At 41.8% G+C, this 24,049-nt stretch overlaps 1 protein-coding gene across 1 annotated transcript; it reads right to left on the reverse strand.

Moving 5' to 3' along the window:
* Window positions 1-1,745: 1,745 nt before the first annotated feature.
* Window positions 1,746-9,379, reverse strand: LOC143860076 (endoglucanase 19-like). Its single transcript, XM_077370591.1, has 9 exons — window positions 8,997-9,379; window positions 8,066-8,278; window positions 7,089-7,289; window positions 5,868-5,957; window positions 5,323-5,487; window positions 3,896-4,180; window positions 3,100-3,448; window positions 2,929-2,988; window positions 1,746-2,441 (listed from the first exon to the last, which is right to left on the reverse strand). The coding sequence occupies exons 1-9, from the start codon at window positions 9,180-9,182 to the stop codon at window positions 2,143-2,145; spliced, it is 1,848 nt and encodes a 615-aa protein (XP_077226706.1). The 5' UTR covers window positions 9,183-9,379; the 3' UTR covers window positions 1,746-2,142.
* Between the last annotated feature and the right edge of the window lie 14,670 nt (window positions 9,380-24,049).

Below are 24,049 nucleotides of genomic sequence, written 5' to 3' on the forward strand. Positions count from 1 at the left end.
AGCAGCTGTCTACTAGTATCAAAACCGAAAAAACCTCCTTTCTGCTTAATTTCAACTTCACTCCTTGTCTTTCACTCCAATGACACTTCCACTTAATTTCATTTTGCACGAAATCAAATACAACCTAAAGTGCTCCAGCCCCATACCATAGGTGAACCGTGAACACTCCATCATTGAAGGAAAGAAATATGAGTTTTGGAGTACAAAGATGAAGATAACTTTTTTCCCAAGAGCTATGAGAGTTGGTTGAGATTGGCTATAACGAACAAGTATCAGTCTAACAAATGCCTGAAAGCTGAAATTGAAGGAGAGTAAATAGAAGGGTGACAAGGCTCTCTCCCTATTCAAGGAGTAACAGTGTTTCAAAATGTGGATATGGGTCAAAACGTGGCCAAAGCGAACCCTAGTTTACGTGGTCGAGTACTCGGTCGACATGCTCATATTTCGGGAGTGTCAAAGGAGTTTTGATTAGCTATGCGGGGTAAAACATGGACCCGGATAAGAATGTGGCCTAGGTAAAAGGGATTTGACTCGAGAGAGTCCACAATGATGCGGGGGAGTTCAGAAAGCCAGATGCATGTGGAAGTTTGGAAATCAAATTTTATGATAACAACCACTTAATCAGTATTGAACCCCAATCTTGAGGAATACAGTTTCTCTGGAATTGTGGACACAGTAAATCAAATGAGATGTGAAGGGAAAAAACATGAGAAAAAAAATTGATTAATCTAATAAAAAACAGGATTCTACTATTACTATAATTGAAGAAGGATTCATCTTTGTCTATTCAAGAGTTGATGAGCAATGATTAAATATGCATGGAGAGAAAGATGGTGAAATGTATCTGACACGTTTAGCATCAATTCAAGTCATCATCTTTAATCATCTTCCTATGATCTATGTGCATGCTCGGATGCCTCTACAGTCTACATGACCCGATTCTTTTCACAGACATTGAATGACATGTCTCTGTCTTGATCCAATGGCTTATCCCACCAATGAAGAAAAATGGCCATTCCATTGATTTTGTGACTCTTAGCTTAGGGCAGTCGCTTTTCCTTTATCCATTTTAATGCTTTTTTCGGTTGTTTTCAGTATCTAAGTTAGCTTGCTTGTTTTTATAAATGGTACTATTTAGCTTATATAGGATGTTATTCAAACCACAATCAGTACTCAATTAATAAAACATACTTAAATATCAAATTATGAAACTTAAGGACATTATCATAGATGACTTACACTTACGTGGGATCGGTGCCTAACTCCTTCTGATTCCATGCCCTATTTCGAACCCCTCAAGAATCCTACGCCCCAACCTAGGTGACAACTCTTCAAGGAGTTAGTTAAATTCCAACTGTCAATTCCTCAACCGAAGACGAGCCAATTGTATGAACCCCTAAAATGAACTTAAATTGACTCTTCATTCTTCTTCTTCTCTTTAATTTTTCATTTCTATGTTTAGAAAAGATCTAAAATCCATCCCAATGAAGTTAGCTGCACAAAAAGTACATGGGTTTTCTAATGGCATTCATGTTTGTTTTATTAATAATTTCAGCCTTAATTTCATATAAACTGAATGGCTGTTTTCTGCTGCAATGGGGCGTAAGTGTACATTAGAAATTAAAATACTTGCTGATATAGTTGGAAAGCAAGTAGAGCATGTTCAAAATCTCACTGCAGGCTTCAAATTGAAATAGGGATGCGGGTTCCATTCCCTTCTAGTTAAAAAGAACATAGAGAGATCATTGCACAATGTATTTTTATATAGAAGAAAATGAAACTTGCAAGCTTACAACATCAATACACAAAGCAGCAAATTGTCTTAATACAAGAAACAAGACTCTTTAGAAACAGTTGGATGGCTCCTTTTTCACCTCCCAACTTTCAATCTCTGTAAACTAATTGAAAAAGAGGAGAAAGAGGATGAGCACTTCTTTCCTTGTCTCTTCACACCTTTCTCCCCTAACCCACATTCTTATTCAATCTAACCTAACTTGCACTAAAACTTTAACCAAACTCACATAGGACTGAAAGGGAAAAAGAAAAAGAAAAATCCTTTCTGGACTATACTGTATAACTGCACAACTCTTTCATTGCAAACCCAGAAAACAGCAAACCTTTCTTACTCAACTTCGAGTCATTTCAAGCCATGGTGTAGCTTGAGACACTAACATCTGCCGGAGAAGCGGATTGAATGTAAACAAATTCGAGGGTCTTTCCAGCGGGCAAAGATTCCATCCATGTTGGGAATTGGTAAGCACCACCGGACCACGAAAGACCCCACAACGGACCATAAAGCTTTGATATCGAAAGCTTAAGGTCCTTCACTGTTTTTGCCGATTTGTTTGTCACCAATGTAGAATATCTGTAGTAAATTTTCCCCTTTGCAGTCCATGATGTTGTAGTCCTTTGCTGAACGGCAATAGGGGATACAGTTGTAGCTGCAATAGATACAGAACTCTGTTAGATGGTTAAAGTAGAAGAGGATATATGGATTCAACGGAACCCCCACTCAGTGGCCCATGCTTGCACATTCAAGTATGATATCGATTTTACTTAACAATGTCTAGGCAAAACAAGGAAAATGTGAAACAACCAATTAGTCCAAAAGCTCAAGCTGTCAGAGTTGATGTTATTTAATCATTTATACTTCAACACTCCCCCTCATGCATGACCCCCTTATTCGGGTTGGCCATACTTGTGTATTTTTAATATCAAGGAGTTGGTGTTATAACACATCCAGGTTTTAACCCCGGACGTGCCGTGAGGCAATAGCTTTGATACCATGTGAAACAACCAATTACTTCAAAAGCTTAAGCTATTAGAGTTATACTTCAACGCAAACAGAGAGAGAGAGAGAGAGAGAGAGAGAGAGAGAGAGAGAGAGAGATAGAGAGAGAGAATTAGTAGAAGGGATGTAGAAAATACCTGGAGCAGGAGAAGGTTTGGGTTGAGGCTTGTAAACTGGTTGAGGACTTGGTACTACCACTGTACGGACAGACCCAAAAAAGATGATTTAGTAAAACCATTATGATCTTAATATAAAATTAGAAAAAATTTCACCAAATGACTAATGAGAAGGAAACTAAAAAAATATACCTGGAAGGAGTTGGTTAAATCCCCCTTTGCCGCTGCTAAGGCGAGACAAAATGCCAAGAAGGGGAGCATTGTTGTAAGTCGCAGGCTCAGTCTGTTCATAGTTATCTCTCTCGTCGGCAAAGTTATCATAAGCATCAGGTCCACCAACAATTGCACCAACAAGGAGATTGGGGTCACTCATCTTCCTCGAATACCATGTGTTATAACCTCCTCTGCAACTCACAAACGAAGGATTGACCTTAATGGAGACAATGGAAGAAGCTCGATGGTGAACTTGCCGCGGGTAGTTGCTACCATAACCCACCATGTAACTCGTAGCTCTAGGATTGTCTCCAAGTATATAATCCATCTGAACAGAAAGCAGCGCAACAAAATTAATCATTTCAAATGATATGACACTATAAACATCCATGCCAATTTATGATATCTGACTCTTTTCTCTATACATTTTGTTTGAATATATGATATCTAACCATTGGAATGAGTTGAAACAACTGTTGGATCATCTTAGTGAGAGATTAGGCAAGTGGGTCAAATAAGGTGACCTGGCTAGACTAGGCAGCTGGATTAAATTAGTAATTATGTTAGATTAGAATATTATATTCTTATCACTTTCAAAGTTTATCATAAAATCTTTCTATATTCAATCCTTCGAGTGTTTTATACAAACACACATTAGGGCTCTTTGAAATTCGTCCAAGAAATCAAGATTAATAGAAAATCTTCAATTTTATCAATTTTAAAGCAAAATCTTCACTTAAAACATATTAATCTGCGAATTTGATATTAGAATTACCTGGGATTGGGCGAACGCCAAAACTTCGGAAGCAGGAACCGTTCCTGCAGGGCAGCTTAGGCTCTTCCCGGCGGAGGAGAGATAGTCAGAGTAGACTGTTAATAGAAAAGTAGCACTTGTTACAAATTGCAAGTTGTTCCATCTCTGACGGAAGAGTAGCCCACCGGGCGTTCTCTGCACGTTCCGACTGCCTTTTCCTAGGCATGAACACATAAAGTACTCTGCCTTTTGCTGATATTTTTCGAATTCTGATGAATATTGAGCTCCCTTTCCTTGCATTAAGAACTGTAGGCAAATAAAACAGGCAATAAGGTGAGGCCAGTGCTACTTAAACCAAATGCCAACTGATTTATCAGATCAAATATTTTACATCAAAAATATTTTGGGGTGTCTTTGGATACCCCAAAAAAGTGTTCGCATATAATTTTACATGCATATAGTATTATTTGCATATAATCATGTGAAATGGTTATGGTTTAATCACACGAATTTCATTGTAAACTGAAGGCCTCTCTAAATTAAACTTAAACTAGGCGTGTTCAAGTTATCTTTTTCATGTATAAACAAACATTTTAAAAATTGGAAATTTTAGAAAAGTTTTTGTATAATCCAAACATGGACTAAGAGGCTGATTTTAGATCTATGGAAATTTTGTCCTGAAAAATTTTTTCCATGAAAAATGAAAATTTCCAGCAATAGGTAAACTCATTTTTCCATGGTTTTTTTTACAAAATTCAAAATCTACCTTGCTTCAAAGGAAAAATACAAACCCATAACACCCTTGGTTTTTTTCCATGAATTATTATTACTATTATTGAAAAATTACATATTTTTTCACTACATCCAAACAACCCCTAAATTAATCTCATTTGCACGCTTGGGTGCAGGGGCGGAGCTACATGTAGCATAAGGGGGGCAGTTGCCCCTGTTGAGTTGGGCCAAATCCTTAATAGGCCCAACTCAATTGGGTCCAGCCTCCTTTAAAATTTGAAGGCCTGCCCCCCATATGTATAAGCATGTATAAGCTTGCCCCCCTTATGCATAAATCCTGGCTCCGCCACTGCTTGGGTGCCGACATAATCGGTCCTTATTTGCCAAAAAGATAAATAGTAGATAATCTTGTTTTCAAACAGGTCATTAAGGCCTTTTTGGAAACTATTAGCTACATAATTTGGACTTAGAAATAAAACTATTACACCTATTATTTGATTATAATATCATATGCAACATATTTTTTTACAGGCAATCATCAAGATCAGTAGCTCTATCTACCGTCTATATTGCGGGCTCCACTTTGGATAAGGAACATTGCAAAGATCACAAAAATAAAAATAAAAAAAGGATGGTGCAGAGTACCAAATAGGCCTTAAATTTTTTAATTAAATAGTTACTACTGGAATGAAATAGTGGGTGCGTAGGATAAGTACCTTGGAGACGAGAACTTGCACCCCTGCGTATTTTACATCCCATCCGAATTCAGTCATTGCCCAGCCGGTCCCACCCAAGGAATCACCGTTGCTTCCCAGATAGTTCAAGTAGTACTGATCGTTCGTTGCCTGATACAACCACGTGGCAGCCCATAGCAATTCATCCTACAACCAAAAATCCATCACAAAAGAGAATTATATGTTTATCCAGCAATTTACAAGGGCCAGGTCAGAAATTTACAAGGGCTAGGTGGCAAACCACCTGGCCATTGATTTTTGATCTCGTCAAAACACTCAAAAAGGGGCTAGCCCTTGCTATTTTGACTGTCGGGCATCGTATAAATTCTCAGTAACTTAAATGTGGAAAGTGCGCAATACGCACTAGGTGTCAGTTAAAAGTAGGAAGGGAATTTGAGAAAGTAATTAAAATGGTATTGCCACACAAAATACTTTAAGCTACTTCCCACACATGAAATTTTGTGAGTGGAAGTATCAAAAAGGTAGGTGGCAAACTGAAGAGACAAGAGAGAGAGTGAGAAACTTACAGCGTATCCACTGTAGGATCGGTAGTATTTCTGCGCCACCGTAATGCTGCTGTCGTATTTTCCCCGGTATTTGTCCGCAAATTCGAAAAGCTGATTTTTTTTCAAAAAAAAAAAAAAAGAAGGAACAGAAATTTAGTTATACGGTGGAGATGACCTGTAATAACCTAGCTCTTTATATATTAAAAGACAAGAGGAATTAGTGCAATTATTAAAACATTTTCTTTCAGAAAAAGTGTTTGACATGATGAGTGTCATTATCAAAAGAAAGGGTGCCCATACCAATAAGCTGGAAATATTTAGAAAGAAAAGCAACAGACATATACACCGTCACGAGAAACATTATAAAGAGACAAGGGACCCATCTAGAATCCATCTGACAAGATTGACACTATCTGATTGCCCTCAATAATATTATAATTTACACAGCGAATGAAATTTTTCTTAACAAACAGTTAGAAAGGCACAAAAGGAAAAATAATCACTCCAAAACACCAACAAGTAATTAGGTTAGCAACAACAGGGTAAGTTTGTCATTTCAACTATTATAAGTGTGCCAGCAATGTGGATGGTTAGGATGAGACGATTCTAGCATTGGTTAATTTAGAAATAAGACATTGAAGGGTATTCTCGGAAATTCAAATCAATTAGGGTTAAAAGGCCAGGCACGCACAGTAGTGCACCGACAGAATCTGGCACGTGCTAGAGAACGTGCTGCATGAAATAAAGCAGTACTCGTACAGGTGACGGTTATGATCCTAATAAGTACAGATCTGAACGGTCTAGATTTCAGAAAAAGTTACCTAACATTCACATAAGAAGCTCCCATGTCAGGGAGATAAATAAAGAAAAAAGAACGACTTTTTGTAACACGTGGCAACGATACCATGTGCTCGGGGGGCACACCACAAGAAGTTTGTTGCAACGGATTAATGGGGCTCACTCGCAACTGCAACATCCTGCGACCCCGGCGCAAATTAGAATTTCCTAATACATTTTTGCTAACGTATACCAACAATAGTAATGCAAGGGATAATTTTGGGGTTCTGCGACCCAGGCGCAAATTAGAATTTCTAATCACATTTTTACAAACGTATACCGGCTGACACACTACTAAAGAGAAGACTGGAACGGGCGCATGTTATAGTTTCCAAGTATGATTTAGCTAACATGCACCTACATGTGAAAAGCAGTAAATTAAGTGAGTAAAGAGGGGTTCAAAACCTGCTTGGCATGGTTGATCAGCTCGTTGGAGTAAGATGGATTTGAATGCCGGAAAACAATCGATGCCGCGGCCATTGCTGCGGCGGTTTCTCCTGCGAGATCGGATCCCGGATTGTTTGTATCGATCCGATAAGCTCGCCGGTCGGTGGTCATGTCTTCCGGCCGTTGCCAGCAGTTATGATCGGTATTTCCATCACCCACCTAAGCAAAACAAAATTGGAATTAAGAATTAGTTACAATGAGAATATGACAGAAATTGAAAGTTAACAGAATAGAGTAGCAATTATATATTTTAATATTAAACAAACTACAAGGGGACAAATGAATTAGAAAAATAATCAGTTACCATAACAGAAAAGAACAATCACTTCAATTGGTTTAAAGGAAAGTGAAACTGATCTGGATGGAATGTGATGAATTATTCAAATGGGTATCGAAGAAATTAAAAATATGAAGGGAAAGAAATGGAAAACCCAAAACAAACTCCCCACATAAGACTTGTGCCTCTTGTTATGTAGTTATAGATTTCCTGTGTAATTATTAGATAATGGATCTAGGTTAGAAAATCAATTACACCAAAAAAAACAACCCAAGCTCTTCATATAAGAGCTCTGATGGAGTAAAATCTACAGATCTAACTGGCTTTTCATATGGGTTTCAATTAGAAGAAGAAAACTCTCCATTAATCAAACTGGACTCTCATTCAGGTGCCCTTCAGTAAGGTGAAAGAAACAGATCTGCCCTTCAGTAAGGTGAAAGAAACAGATCTGACCTGACTGGATTGTACCTAGTAAAAAAAGTAGACAGAAAAAAAACATAGACCAAAAAACACGAGCATTTACATTGTAAACCCTAAAAACAGAGTACAAAAACAGACCAAGTTGAACTAACAAAGGGACTTTTAATGAAATAAAACTCTGGATGAGGATAGTTGAAATTTGAGGTTAGGAAAAGGGGAGTGAAAAAAGAAAACCCACCTCTCCATACAAGACATTAGGTTCTGGATGAGCTTTAATGAGATAGTCAGTGCCCCATTTCACAGCCTCCATGGCATGACCAAGCTCACCACTCTGAGCAATCTGTTTCCCATACTCAACTATGCTCCATGACATCATAGTGATGGTGAAGGCCATGGGTAGCCCAAATTTTACATTGTCCCCTGCATCATAGTACCCTCCCACAAGATCAACCTGAAAAATAAATAATATTACAAAACAAGCCAACAAATTTTGTAAACTAAATGATAATAAAGAAAGATCTTCCCATTAGATAAATGAAACCACAAAGAAACCCAAGCAATTTTTAGGAAAACAGTAAACACTATCTTTAGTGTTTTCTCTACATACCTACTTACTTTTTTTTCCTCTGAATGCAGTATAATGAGTTTTAAGCTAGAACTTGGAAAAAATTAAAAAAAGGGTCTAGAATGAATGCAGTATAAAGAGTTTTATCCTATAACTTAGAAAAAATGAAAAAGGGTCTTGAATGAATGCAGTATAAAGTGTTTTATCCTATAACTTAGAAAAAATGAAAAATGGGTCTAGAATGAATGCAGATATCTCTAGTGAAATTTTCTTTAGGATCTATGTAGACAACCATGCAAACATAAATTAAAGAAAATATTAAATTTCTTAAAGAAGAAAGCACAAAATGGTTCAGGAAATTGGAAGTAAAGATCATATTCAAAATTTTACACTTGTGCACACTTATGAAAGAAAATGCAACAGAAAAATATGGAAAATAAGCTAGAACAAATTGATAGGTCTGCCAAAAAGACCTTATTAGGAGACATTATAGTTATTTTCTTGTCACACCCATTTCCATTAGTAAGAAGAGAACACAGAAAATGACTACAAAAGGAAAAGTAAAAGAGCAGAAAAAAAGGGGGGAAACAATAGAAAAGCTTACCCCACTAGCCTTTCCATCATACAGGCCTGAATCTGCCCTCCAATTAACTCTCTGATCATGAGGAAGATATCCAGATCTCTGAGCTTCAAAGAAGAGAATGCTCTTGCTCAGAGCATCAGCATAGTTATGGCCAGCATAAGCAAAAGGCAACAAAAACAGAAAAAACCCCAAAAGAAGACTAGCCATAGAAATGGGTCTCTGCTCTTTTGTCTAATCCACACTACACAAATAAGAAAAAAAAAACAGAACCCCAGAACAGAGAAGCAGTAAAAGAAAAAAACCCTAATGAAGTAATCAAAATGGCAATGTGGGTTTGGTTTATCAGCTAAAACTTGTGATAAACCCACCAAAGAGAAGAGTTTGAGAGATAGAGAAAGTGGAGGAAGATGAGGAGCAGGGGTCCTTCTATTTATGGAGAAAGAATTCAAAGAAAGGGCTCTGTAAAATTAACAGAGGTTAGTAAATACTCTTCTTTTTTCTTTATTACTTTTACCAATAAGAAATTAAATAAAAGTACACATAGATAAATGTACCATTCGTTTTTCATTTATTTCTTCCCCATTTGGGAGCCCAGAAACGGTTGGAAAAGGAGGGAAACATGGCCATGTGGCCGGTGGGATTTTCATTAATATTAATATACTATATCTGAATTTACTGCAAGAAACAAGGCTTGAATCTGTTAAAATAAATTATATTTTTTCATTACAATTTTTTTTGGGGGGAAAAATACACTTAGACCCCTTGTGGTTTCTGACACATTCAACTTAACCCCTAATGTTCAAAAAGTTACAAGTAGACCCCTCCGGTTTCAATTCGTGAAAGGTAGACCTCTCAGTTGACTGTTCGTCCACAGATTGAAGGGTTAGGATGATCCTATTGAGGTGATTTTTTGGGCACACCATATCAAATGGACGTTTTGAATCATCCAAACAATGTGGGCCCACCGTATTTTTGGTACTGTTTGGATTCGCGTATGGGGTTTGGAAGGGTGTACAGGGTCTTCATTAGCATTGATAGTGTTTCAAAAGATCAGCAGTTAAGTTGAATGTGTCAGAAACCACAGGGGGTCTAAGTGTATTTTTCCCCTTTTTTTCACATTTTTACTCTCTTAACATTTGTGACCTTTCGGAGGTTGGAATGTCTGTCATATTCTCCCAAAATAACGAATACAAATTGTCTTTAGTGTCTTATTTAATTACACAACTGCCTCTTTGGCTTCAAAACGATTTCTTTTAATTGCAATAAAATGCAAGGACAAAAACTCTCTGAGGTTTGACCATGGAAGACTCCCTCACGTTTAACTTCCCTCTAATTACTAAAATACCCCTACACTCTAATTTTAGAGCTAATTACTCTATGGGTGGCTGATAATTGTTTTGAGAAAATGATAGAATGAAGGGCGCCCTTGAAAGAATTGGCTTCAAGGACGCCCCTACGGGTTAATTTATGCAAAGTGTGGGCCGAAAAAAGTAGATGGCGCCTAAATAAGTGGAAACTGTGTTGACTTTGCATAAATCAACCAATAAGGGCGCACTTGAAGCTGATTTTTGCAAGGGCGCCCTTCATTCTATCATTCCTCTTGATTTGATTCAATAATGTTAAGAGGAATGCTAAATTCACATGAGCCCTTGTAGAAACTGTTTGCAAGGGCCTCACCAATTGGATCCACATCATCGGTAGTGCATTTTTAGTGGCACTAAAAACATAGAAGCAAATGGTGTGGATCCAATAATGCCACACTTCTAGCCGGTTTCTATAAACGGCTCCTGGGAGTTTAGCATCCCTCTAATTTTAATTATGGGATTTACTAGGCAATTTCACAGATAACTTTTGCAAGAGAGAATAGCCACCTCGGATGAATTAATGAATGAGACAAAATCTGCTAAAAAGTGAATCAATGTGGTTGTTATCTGGTGCAAAAGTGAGCTGTGAAATGGCTTTCTGCATAATTGCCTGAGAAATTACATTTCGGAAATATGTTCCTAATATTAATTCTTATGAAATTTATTAATTCAGGGCATAGTCATAAGTTTTCCAATATATACCAAAATATTTCTAATTATGAGTCGTGATTTCGTGCAGAAAAACAGCGGTCGCAGTTTCGTTGCTTTTCCTTTGTTCGCTTTTGTAACTTTTCATTCTGATTGAATTATTCTTCAGTCCACACACACAGTAGCTTAAAATTCAAGACTAGTGTGAACCATTTCTAAGGTTAGCCAATTTTTTCAGACGAAATTACCCCGAGAAAATCTGATGAGGCCTTTTTTATAAAAATAAAATAAAATAAAATTGAAAAGCTATTAAATTGTATACTCAGGGCATGATGGGAAGATTAATACTTTGACACAATTTTGTTTAGGCCATCTACATTAGCACTACCATGTTTTAGTAGTTGCACAAACTCAGCTTGTCTTTTCTTTTTTAATTTGTTTAATAAAAGACAAGATATGTTAGTGCGATTATCAAAGCATGACGGTGCCTATATGAGTAGCCGGCTATTATAAAAAAACTCTGAATAATAAAATAAGGATACGGTGATATTTTAGTTTAGAAATCCTCATTAATTGAACATAAATAATTAAAATTCCTTACATGGGAGATGGTGGTATTCGCACACACTCATTTTGAAAATAGGTATCCTCACTTTATTTTATTTTTACACATTTATGACTGGTTATTGATAGATTTCTGGAATTCGAACAGTCAATAACCGCGTATGAATAGTAGTTTACATATAGAGGAGGAGGGTACATTATTAAACGGCAGGGGCGAGAATATTGTCTCCCTAATAAAGAAAGAAATAAAGGAGAAAATGTGAAAACTCGTGGGTTTTGTGGCTTTTGTCAGGGTTTGAAAGCAGGTTCGTGGGAAAGCGATAAACGCAAGAGGACCGGTATTTTCTCCGCCATTACCGCAATGGTAAATTCGCACCCACTGTAGGATAATTCGCACTACTGTTAAAGGGTGCGAATTTATCATCGCCCTAATTATTTAATCTCGTGCAGTCAGCTCACCTACCATAGTACCATGCCAAATCCCATATGTGATGGCCCCTAGCAAATCCCTTTTAAGAAACGGGCATTGTTTAATTCTGGTGATGATGAAAGGCATAGTAAATTAGAGAGAGAACAAAATCAGCGGGGAAAATAATTGGTTCTTCGGTAAATTTGGGAGAAATAATTTTTTCTCTTTTCACAATTAAGAGGGAAATAATATGATTATGATTAATTTAGAGAGATATTGATATGTGCTTATGTTTATGGGTTGTTTTAATGTAGTAGTTATGTAGTTGTGTGTATGTAGTTTAGGGTTTTGGGGTTAGTTATTTGTGATGTGTCTTGTTAGCCAGTAAATGGGCTTGTGATGTGGCATTCCATCTTGCTTGTATTTATATAGTAGCAATTTTATGAAATGAGAGAAGAGAAGAATTTTACAGCACAGAGGAGACTTTGTTCTAGGAGAGTCATGGTTCCTCTCGAATTGAGCCGTTAGAAGGTCCAGTTGCCTCGAATCAACCTCTCTATCCCTCTTTTTTTTTTTGTATTTTGTTTATTTGTGTTACAGCCAATTAGGCACGTAACAAATATCATCATTAATTGAAAGTCCCTCTAAAAAAAATTGAATAGGGTTGGTTCAAGTTATGTTTTTTTCTAAGTGTAAAAAACTAAGAAATTTTAGAAATATTTTTCCTTTTAAACCTTTCGAAAAACTTCTTGCAAAATTAAATATCCATGGTTTAAAAAATAATATTATCTTTAAAAAAAAATAAAAAATTGTCTAATGGTCAATCTGATAAGGCTGTGACCAAAATGTTCAAAAAGTAATTAAAATTAAAAAATCAAACAATTTCTCCATATTAAAAGCATCCAAAAAGCTGTTTTCTCCTTCTGTTTTTTTAATAATATGTAACTAATGTAAAGCTAGGATCAAGGCACTCATTACGTCGTGATCATAAATACAACAAATCTAATTAAACTATTCTAAAGATCTAACCATGCAAGTCACCTAGAATAAAAACGAAAGATTAAGAAAGCTTATCTCAATCAGCCAATGAAGAGATCGATCTAAACTGGATCTTCTGCTGTTTCTCTTGTCGACCTGATCTTTAATGGGGAAGATCTCCTCATGGTCATTTAGATGGCATCAGAGACCAACTCCTCTATTTATAGAAAAAAACCTCTCAAAGTTCCACCCATCAAAAGAATTTTAACCGGCTCAATTAACTAACTACTAATAGTTGAACTCTAGGCTAATAGAATCATACATGTCTCGACAAGGATGAGATGCACTGATTACCCTTTGACCCTTTATTGATTATTTTGGTCAATAGGTAACTCCATGGATTTCGCACTTAATCTCATTCATCAATCTAGACTATCGATCTTAGACCAATTATTACCCACGCAAAGTCTTACATTTAAAACCGTTCACAAAAAATTACAATTGCTGGAGCAAAATTACGAATCGTCACGGAAAAACCCCTTTAAGATCACATAATTAAATATCTAAGCGCGATTACCTATCATTATAATAAAATAAAACTGTGAAAAAAAAATAAAAATTACAGCTGCATTCATGTTGTCACATCATTCATAGTACAATTGTGGATTTAGATATGTTGTTGCAACATGTTGTGAATTATATTGACTTTTAACACATCTATGGTGTATAATGTTTTAAATGAGCTCCTACTGAAGGATGATACAAAATAGATTTTTGGAGATAGTGTTCGCTTTTCTATTAAATGAGATAACGAGTAGCTACAAAATAGATAAGGCAGTGAGTATTTTTTTATTTTTATTTTCAGTTTTCCAAAAACCATAATGTAAATAGGGTTTTTTTTTTTTTTTTTGTATGTTTTCCAACCTCATCACATGCTCGACTCACTTACCGCCCTTCTCAAGTCTCTCTCACTCCATCCCTCTCTACCCCTCTTTCATTAATGTTATTTTAACTGTTGAAAACATTGATACCTGCACTTTATTGTTCAATATGGACAAGAAAAAATTGTAGATCTGATGAGATCGTTGGATCGACAAGTATTAGATGAGAGATGATAGTGGCTTAAGCTTTATTAGAGTACATCTGATCTACTCTAATACAAACCATTAACTTATTAGATAAGAGATGATAGTGGTTTAAGCTTTGTGTTTGAAATCTTCTAATGTGTGAGATAGTTGGGTTTTTTACTCCTTTTTAAAGAAATAGCTGTCCGTGTCCTTTTTCGAAATTAAAGGGAAATCGAGGGGTGGGGGGCTATTAATTCCCAAGATTCGGGCCCATTTGTTAAATAAGAATCCAATCGGGGCCCATCAGTAGCGACAAGATTCGGGCCCGACAATCCGACAAACCGCACTAACCGATATTTAATTTTGGGTGATGATATTTTCACACCCCCCTTCATTACTTGAACGCTCCCCTGGAAACGTGATTTGACATAAAGTTGTCCACTTTTCACGTCGAATCCAGTTACAAGGGGAGCGTGCATGTAATGGGGGGGGGTGAAAATATGATCTCCCTCATTATTAAATGACGATATTTTCCCTTTTAAAAAAGCCCACCGACAAAATAGAAAAAAAGTGACCGTTAGTCAAAAGTGTGGGCAAGCTCCGTAATTTTATCACGTCTACAACACAGAAAAAAACAGAGAGAGAGAGAGAGAATGCAGTCAAAAAAGTGACAGAGCTTAAGACGCTTTATTCCCAACCGCATTCAACGGCCGAATTCGAAGAAAATGAGAGGGGTCTTGATTTAAAGGGCTATTATTGCCAGCCTCTGAAATTAGGCAATTCCACCCCTGCAAGGGTCTTAATTTCAGCCTGTAATGAGGTCTAATTTTAACCATCCAAGTTAGCTTGAAAAATGCTTACAAGGAAGTGAGTATTACTTGTGAAAAAACATTATCGGGCTCCATCTCTACCTCATTTAAGTAATCAAATCCTTCGAATGATACATCAATCTCATATTAGGGTTTTCTAGAAAAGCTAAACCATTGATTTTAAAAGTCTTTTTAACTTATGTACGGGATATTTGTCTACGAAATTATGTACCGGATATTTGTGTAGAATGGGATGAAGTCCATGTGGGTTGTCTCATGATGTTCCATCCTACATATCCTTGGCTTTAGAAATTTCAGATTTGATTTTGAACCCAAACCTATTATTGGACTCAAAATCAATAATGGGTTTGGGCTCACAATCTAAAATGAAGTAGGCCTTAATTTTGAGTCCAATAATCAATTTTGGATTCAAAATAGATTCTAAAAATTCAGAAGGATCAGGGTCTTATGTGCCTCTTCGATTGTACAACAGACATTTTGTGTAGTCGCGCTCCATTAGTTTGGACATATTGTTGATTCCATTGCAAAATGAGACAACAGGTAGACAAAATTGTCAAAAATAACAAGAACGGCAGAGACAAGTTTATAATAGCATGGATTGTTTACATGGAGATTTTATATGCATTCATGTGCTTGTAAAGTCCAGTCTCTCTCTAGGTTCTATTTCTTTGATTGTCTCTGCTTTTAAAATGGATGGGTTCTTTGGATCTTCCCGATTGACGGGACACAGTCCGATAACATAGTTAAACTCCTAATTTTGATAGGGAAAAAATGGTTGCCCATGCCAAAGCGGCCAAAAGGACGAGGGATGACAAATGATCCCAAATATTTCAAAAAGTTCAATGGGATGATCTTGACCCGCCAATCTTATATTAATCTACGAATTGGGCCCACTATGCTTTTTGAAAATTACTGGACTTTACAACTGCACACCATATTGTGGGAGCCGATTTTTTCCCGTGTTTACGACAAAATTGGTGTGTACACATATAAAATGCCCTTTACATGAACAAAAGGGTTTCAATGTTGGCTCTTTACCACCTGATATGATGATTTATTTGATTTTTATTGTTTAGATGAAATACTTAGAGCTTATGGATATATTATCGAGTTGGATTATTTATTCGTAGACTAATTTAGATAGAGAAAAGTGTTATTGCGTAGCTGCTCATATAGCTTATCTGAGTAGCTGCTTCAAAAACTCATATGGCTTCATATTTTTTGGGTGATCCAAAGTATTCATTTGGAAGGCCCTTCCATGAATAGGGTGTGTACAAAAAATGAGCCATTTAGGATCATCCTAACCCTGCCATTTGTGGAGGAAAAAAATGGTCAAAAACAGTGTTTGTCCATTTTCCTCTCCACCTTTGATTGGTTCAAGATGATCCTATAGGGCTGATTTTTGGTACACACCCTATCTATGGAAGGGCTTTTCAAATTTATTAATGCTTTGGATTACCCAAAAAATGTGGGCCACATGAGTTTTTGAAGCAGCTGCTCAGATAGCTTATCTGAGCAGCTGTACAGGAACATTATTCTCATTTAGATAATACGATAATGTTAGTTTTCTTCTTCGAGCACTAGTTCTTTGTTCAACACACCGTAGATTTCGCCAAGACATGAAGATGAGTATGAAAAACCCCTCAATTATTTTCACGAACTTAGAGCAAAAGAAAAAGGGGGAAAAAGACAAGGAATATATAGCAAAGGAAAAAGAAGAAGAAAACAAATCTTGAGAAGAGAGAGTTTTGTAAAATTTAGTAAAATATTTTCTTCTTTTTTCAATTTTCATAAATTTTATTTACAAACTTCAATAATCTGTTTGAGAGAAAAAACAGAAGTAAAATTTATATTTTTAAAAAATGCAAAGTTTTGTTAACCTAGATTTGACTTCATTGTAATGTAATTAATAGCACCACCATGGCATAGATGGCTCCAATACCTCATTACATTGCTGTGAAGTGATATATTCGCCCCCTTGTGTTCACCGACCATCCCTCTCTAGTTTACTTTTTACTAATCTTTTGCACTACAATGGGGGTGGCCTGGGAAGAAATGGGAAAATATCATTTCACGAGATCATGGACCCCGCCCAATTGCCTCAGCCATCTTTAAATCATGGTAGCCAAACCCGCCCTTGGCCGCAAATTTCAGATTTTTAACACATTTTCTGAGCCTTTTTTTCCATTTTTAATTACCACCGTCAGGAGAAAATTGAAAGAAAATAGAATAAGACAAACAAACGTGAGTTCCAATGCTAAAATTCGGGGTAGAAGGTCAAACCGGCAAGCCCCGCATTGACCGGAAACGCCGGTTAACTCACGTCTACGGCATCACTCCTCTCTTCCACAGTAACCGGCTGTTGAACGTCAATTAGTGCGGCCCGCGTCTTACCAGTACGATTGGTGAGAAACATTTAAGCCGATGGAGTTCAAATGCCGGTAACGGCTTTTTATTTTTAAATAAAGGAAGCGATTCCTTTACTTTCTTGTGGGCCCACCCGAACTTGTCGTTACTTTGGCATCTCCTTGTGAGATCGAAAAAGTAAAGAACAAAGTAATCTTTGCTTTCTCCACGTCGAAAACATTTAGTTGGTTGAGTTGTGATAGGGTCCGGACTCAGCACTGAGGGAATCCGGACTCAGCATTGAGGGGTCCGAACTCAGCATCCAATTAGCTTCTGGCACGTGGCCCTCACAAGGACCGTTGGAAAGCCAACACCTGTCTCCACTAGGTGTGACACCTGGACCAATCAGGGACCTCCACCTGCCCTCCTTAGGTATGAAACCTGGTCCATACAGAGGCCACCACCTGGCTCAGAACTACCACCTGTCCTAGACAGGTGGCTCAGAATCACTATAAATAGCCTTCACTTGTGCTAAGGTGAGGGTCCTGAAAAACTGAGAACCAAAACTCTAAGCTTTTTGCTCTGACATTGCTCTACACTCCTGCTCATACTGACTTGAGTGTCGAAGCGCCCGTCCGGAGTATCACTCCGGGTTGGTCCTCTGACCCTTTTCCTTCTTATCTGTACTCTGTGCAGCGCAGGACTCAACCAGCCATTCAGTCGTGGCTCGTTAGCTCGGACCACCCAGCCCTACCATAACCTGTTACCGATTTTAGGCCTAACAGATTTGGCGCCATCCGTGGGACCACGCAACAAAAAGCTGTTCGAAATCTCACCCAGACAAAAATGGTAGGACAGACCGGCAAGCGAGCACCTCCGACTTCTCGGGCTACCCGGGCTACAGCCCCCCGGGAAGGACGAAGTGAGCGGCTGGCCTCGCAGGTGGAGGTCGGGGCGGCCGTGGAGCGGACTTCGCCCCACTCGGACCGTTCAGACCCCACCCCGACCCCAAGGGAGATGCGGGCCCTTTTTCAGGAAATGACTGCTGTAGTTGCGCAGTTCAGGAATGCGGCCCCCGCACTCAAGCAACACCCAGTCGAGGTTTCTCGACCCGTTCAGAGGGGAGAAAGCTCCCGCAGAGAACGCGCGTCTCCACCCCGGGATCAAACTCGTCACTCCACTCGAAGAGACCACCACTCGCGGGACAGGAACGTGCGCCCTGAGCCTCGTCGACAGCATCACCGGTCACGATCTCCCTCCGTGCAGAAACGGGGCAGCAAGAGAGACCCTATGCACGGAGAGGGATCGCGGCACCGGCGAAGGAGTCCCCTCAGCCAGTCCGGATCCGCAAGGAGCCCATCAGCCGTAAGGAGTAGACCTGCCCGTCTGGCCGAACAGAGGGATGATCCGATGTTACTGAGAATCTAGAAGATCGATAATAGAATCGAGGAGCTGGCTAGAGATCATGGCCGCCCTGCTTCAAGGATCTTCAGTAGCAATCCCCCTTTCACAGACAGGGTACTCGGTGCGGCAGTCCCCTTGGGCTTCAAGATGCCGCAGATCCCGCAGTATGATGGGACCACCGATCCCGTGGATCATCTGCAGACCTTCAGGACCACGATGCTTCTCCACGGGGCGTCGGACGGGTTCCTTTGCAGGGCACTCCCCACCACATTAACTGGAGCCGCGAGAGACTGGTACTCACGGCTGAAGCCCAAGTCCGTTGACAATTTCGACGACTTCGGGGACGACCTTGCCCGGCATTTCATGAGCAGCAGAAGGCCTCGAAAGACGACGGCTTCACTGATGGCCCTGAGGCAGGAGGACGGTGAGGCCTTAAAAGCGTTCGTTGGCCGGTTCAACAGGGAGGCCCTTCAGGTACCCAACCTGGATCCCTCCGCGGCAACGAATGCTCTTCTGGCCGGAGCCCGGTCCACCGACTTCCGAAAAGCAGTCGCCCGGCGAAATCCACAGTCCTTGGCAGATCTGATGACCGGGGCGGAGGAGTACATCTCCGTCGAGGAGACTCTCGCTGCCCTGGATTCCGTCAGCAAGAGAAGACCAGAGGAGAAGAACCCCGCCAAGCAGCGTAGGGATGACAGACCCCAGAGGAAGGAGAGCAGCCCGTCCAGGAAGGAAAGGAGCTCCCCCCGGCCTCGAAAGGAGAGGAGCCCCCCGACGAGGGAGCGCTACACGCCCCTCACCGCATCTAGGGCTCAAATTTTGGCAGCCATCCGGAAAGAAGACTTCATCCGGTGGCCAAAGAAGCAGACGCCAGAGGCGGGCACCCAAGATATGTCCAGGTATTGCCGGTTCCATAAGAGCCACGGCCACGACACCAATGCCTGCATTCATCTCAAGGAGGAGATCGAGCAGCTGATAAGCAGAGGGTACCTCGGGAGGTACTTAAAAAATAACGACAACAGAAGGGAGCGCCAGGACAACCCGAGGCCCAGAGACCGAAGTCCTCGAGACGCCCAACCCCTGGGCGACCGCATCCAGGCTCCTGCCCCGGCCGTTCTCCCTCCTCCGGCACCTCAACCTCAACTCCAACCTCATGGTGTTATTGGTACCATTTCAGGAGGGCCGACCGCGGGAGGGACCTCTTCATCGGCCCGCAGGACCTATGCCCGGCAGGTCAACGCCGTCCATACCTGCAGCAAGAGGGCCGAGCCAGAAAATGAGATATCCTTTTCGGAGGCAGATCTTGACGGTCTGATCCTCCCGCACGATGATGCCCTGGTCGTCACAATGCTAGTGGCGAACTGGGAAATGAAGAAGATCCTGGTCGACAACGGGAGCTCCGCCGACATCCTCTACTATCACGCCTTCGAACAGATGATGATCGGAGCTGACCGTCTGAAGCCGGCCAACTCAGATCTGTTCGGGTTCTCAGGAGAAGTTGTCAAGGTCGAAGGGCAGATTGAGCTTCCAGTTCTTATCGGGGAGCCGCCCCGCCAGTCCTTTGCCATGGTGACCTTCCTGGTGGTTAAGGCCAAGTCGGCCTATAATGCCATTCTAGGACGCCCTGGCCAGAACCTCCTCCAAGCCATTCCCTCTGCCTATCATCAGAAGATGAACTTCATTACGCCAGGAGGCGTAGGTGAAGTCAGAGGGGATCAACCTCAATCAAGACAATGCTATGCGGCGGCGCTGAGAGGGAAGAATGCGTCTGAGTCTCTTCCAATCGAGCTGTACGATCTGAGAGACGAAGCGCAAGTCACAGTCAACGAGCCCGCAGAGGACCTCATCTCTATTCAATTGAACATCGATGCCGAACAGAGGGTTGTCCAGATCGGCTCTGCCCTGCCAGAGGCCGCGCAGCAGGATCTCGCTCAGTTTCTCAGGGCCAATGCAGACGTCTTTGCCTGGACTCCTTCAGACATGCCCGGCATTGACCCGTCGATTAGCACCCACGAGCTCGATGTCGATCAGACCTGCAAGCCCGTGAAGCAGAAGCGTAGACACTTCGCACCGGAAAGGCGGAGAGCCATCAGAGAAGAGGTGGAGAGGCTTTTGAAGGCCGATTTCATCCGTGAGATCCAGTATCCGGACTGGCTCGCGAATGTAGTGATGGTGAAAAAGTCCAACGGGAAGTGGAGGACCTGTATAGACTTCACAGACCTGAACAAGGCCTGCCCAAATGACAGCTACCCACTCCCAAAAATAGACCAGCTCATTGACGCTACAGCAGGTCACGAGCTGCTCAGTTTCATGGATGCTTTCTCAGGATACAATCAAATCAGAATGTACGAGTCAGACATCCCGAAGACATCATTCGTTACCGACCAGGGGACTTATTGCTATCGGGTGATGCCTTTCGGACTGAAGAATGCGGGAGCCACTTACCAGCGTCTCGTCAACAAGCTGTTCAGAAATCAGATCGGTCGGAACATGGAGGTCTACGTTGATGATATGCTAGTAAAGAGCAGAAGTGCTTCCAACCACGTCTCCGACCTCGAAGAGGCCTTCCAAGTCTTGAGGGAACACAACATGAAGCTTAATCCGACCAAATGCACGTTTGGCGTCGGAGCAGGCAAATTCCTGGGCTTCATGGTAAGCCAGAGAGGAATAGAGGCGAATCCGGAGAAGATCAAAGCAGTAATGGAGCTGACTCCTCCCAACACTATCAGAGAAGTACAGCGGCTGACCGGACTGGTGGCAGCTCTGGGGCGGTTTATTTCTAAATCCGCCGAGAGATGCCTCCCGTTCTTCAATGCGATCAAAGGTATAAAAACCGCGCCCTGGACTCCGGAATGTCAAGCAGCGTTCGAGGAGCTGAAGCAGTACTTGTCCTCCCCTCCCTTGTTGTCCACGCCGGAGCCAGGAGAAGAGCTGATTCTGTACCTCTCAGCGGGACCCTTGGCAGTTGCAGCAGTACTGATCAAAGAAGAGTCTAACCAGCAAAAGCCGATCTATTATGTCAGCAAGGTCCTCCACGATGCAGAGACCAGATATCAGCGAGTAGAAAAGCTTGTGTGCGCCCTTATCATGGCGGCCCGGAAGCTAAGACCGTACTTCCAGGCGCACACAATCAAGGTCTTGACAGGGCAGCCTCTCAGGCAGATTCTCCACCGGCCAGACACTTCGGGCCGACTTGTCAAGTGGGCCGTGGAGCTCAGTGAGTTTGATATCAAGTATCTACCCAGGCCGGCGATCAAAGCTCAGATTCTCGCTGACTTCATAGCCGAGTGCACAGTTCCGGACCCAGACCCCGGGCTGGTAGCAGTTCCATCTCCAGAAGCAGAGCTGGCTGTACCGGAGCCTCGAGTCGTTTCCAGAGCATCACCGCCCCCCGGCACTGAGTCCGTCATCGCGCACCCAGTTTTTGATGAAGAGCCACTCTGGGAAGTTTATGTGGACGGGTCATCGAACAAGACAGGGTGTGGTGCAGGACTAGTTCTCACTGGACCACAGGACTTCGTCCTGAACTATGCCCTGCGGTTTGGTTTCCGTGCGTCCAACAACGAAGCAGAATATGAAGCGCTCATAGCCGGGATGAATCTCGCTGTGCAGACCCGTGCGCAGAGGCTAAAGGCGTACTGCGATTCACAGCTGGTCGTCTGTCAGATCCAGGGAGTATATGAAGCCCGTGAAGAGCGGATGATCAAGAACTTGGGAAGGGTTCGCAGTCTGGCCGTTCATTTCAAAAGCTTTGAGGTCGTCAGAATCCCCCGAGCAGAGAATGTAAAGGCAGATGTGTTATCAAAGCTTGCGGCATCGGGTTACACCGCCCTCAGAGAAATTCGCATGGAGTTTCTGAAGAGGTCCAGTATCGATGCCCAGTCCGTTGTGGTGATGCATATTGACGACGAGCCGTGCTGGATGGATGAGATAATCAGGTATCTGCGCAGCGGAGAGCTCCCGGGAGAGAGGAAGGAGGCCCGTAAGGTCACGCAGAGGGCAGCGAGGTTTTCACTGGATGGCGAGACTCTATACAAGAGGTCGTATACCCTCCCGTATCTGAAGTGTCTTCGCCCCAGTGATGCCTTGTTAGCCCTGCAGGAAACCCATGAAGGAATCTGCGGAGAGCACCTCGGGGGCAAGGCCCTGGCCATTAAAATCCTCCTGAGAGATCTGTACTGGCCTACACTGAGGAAGGACGCGCTGAGCCTTGTGAAAAAGTGTGAGAAGTGCCAGAAGTTCTCTCCAACCGTCCACCAGCCACCTGTTCCGATGGCCCCGATCATCAGTCCTCTTCCCTTCGCAGTATGGGGAATGGATATTCTGGGCCCCTTTCCGCCGGCCTCGGGAGGCCGTGAGTTCGTCGTTGTCACCATTGATTATTTCACCAAATGGGTAGAAGCAGAGCCTCTGGCCAAGATCACTGAGCAGAATGTACAGAACTTCTTCTGGAAATCAGTGGTGTGCAGGTTCGGAATCCCCCGGGTCCTCATAACGGACAATGGCAAGCAGTTCGACTCGAGGAACTTCCGAAAGTTTTGTTCTGACCTGCACATAGAGCAGAGATTCACATCTGTGGCACATCCTCAGACGAATGCGCAAACAGAGGTGACGAACAGGACCCTCTTGCAGGGGATAAAGAAGAGACTGGATGGCAAGGCCGGGCGTTGGGCAGACGAACTGTATCATGTGCTCTGGGCGTATCGGACTACTCCGCGTACGGCCACAGGCGAGTCACCCTTCAATCTCTCCTTCGGAACAGAAGCAGTGATCCCGGTTGACATCGGCGTCCCCTCCCCAAGGATCCTCCATTTCAGTGAGCAGCTCAACGGGGACGGACTCCGTGCCAACCTTGACTTGCTTGAGGAAGTCCGAGAGGAATCTCAGATCAGGGCGGCGGCCTATAAACAGAAAATATCCAGATATCATGACGTCAAGATCCGACCAAGAGAATTCCGTGCTGGCCACCTAGTCCTGAGGAAAGCCTCCGTTTCCCAGCCAAGAAGCGTGGGCAAGCTCTCTCCGACCTGGGAAGGACCGTACCGAATCAAAGAAGTCATCCGTCCAGGAAGCTATCGGTTAGAGTCCCTCGACGAACAGATGCTACCACACGCCTGGAATTCTAGAAATCTTCGGATCTACTATCAGTAATTTTGTTTGCCTTCATAGGCTTGTAAAGAACTGCTGTAATCATCCAAGTTCTGAAATGAATAAAATAAGTTTCCCGAACAATTGTCCCTCTTTGAGTAACTTATTTAGACATCAGCGTATAGCAGCATTGGTGCACTCCGGCTCATCCTAGTGGCTTGGAGATCAGTTCCAGCCAGGACGCCCGCAGTGGAAACCACCTTCAAATATTTCCTAAGTGTTTGAGTACCAAGCTTCCAGCTCGGTTCTCGCAGACTTAGGACGAGCAGCAGTGATGCACTCCGGCTCATCCTAGTGGCTTGGAGATCAGTTCCAG

This window comes from Tasmannia lanceolata, unplaced genomic scaffold (genome assembly GCF_043159265.1).
Source record: "Tasmannia lanceolata isolate RefF3 unplaced genomic scaffold, GAP_Taslan_0.1 ptg000037l, whole genome shotgun sequence".
Lineage (NCBI taxonomy): Eukaryota > Viridiplantae > Streptophyta > Magnoliopsida > Canellales > Winteraceae > Tasmannia > Tasmannia lanceolata.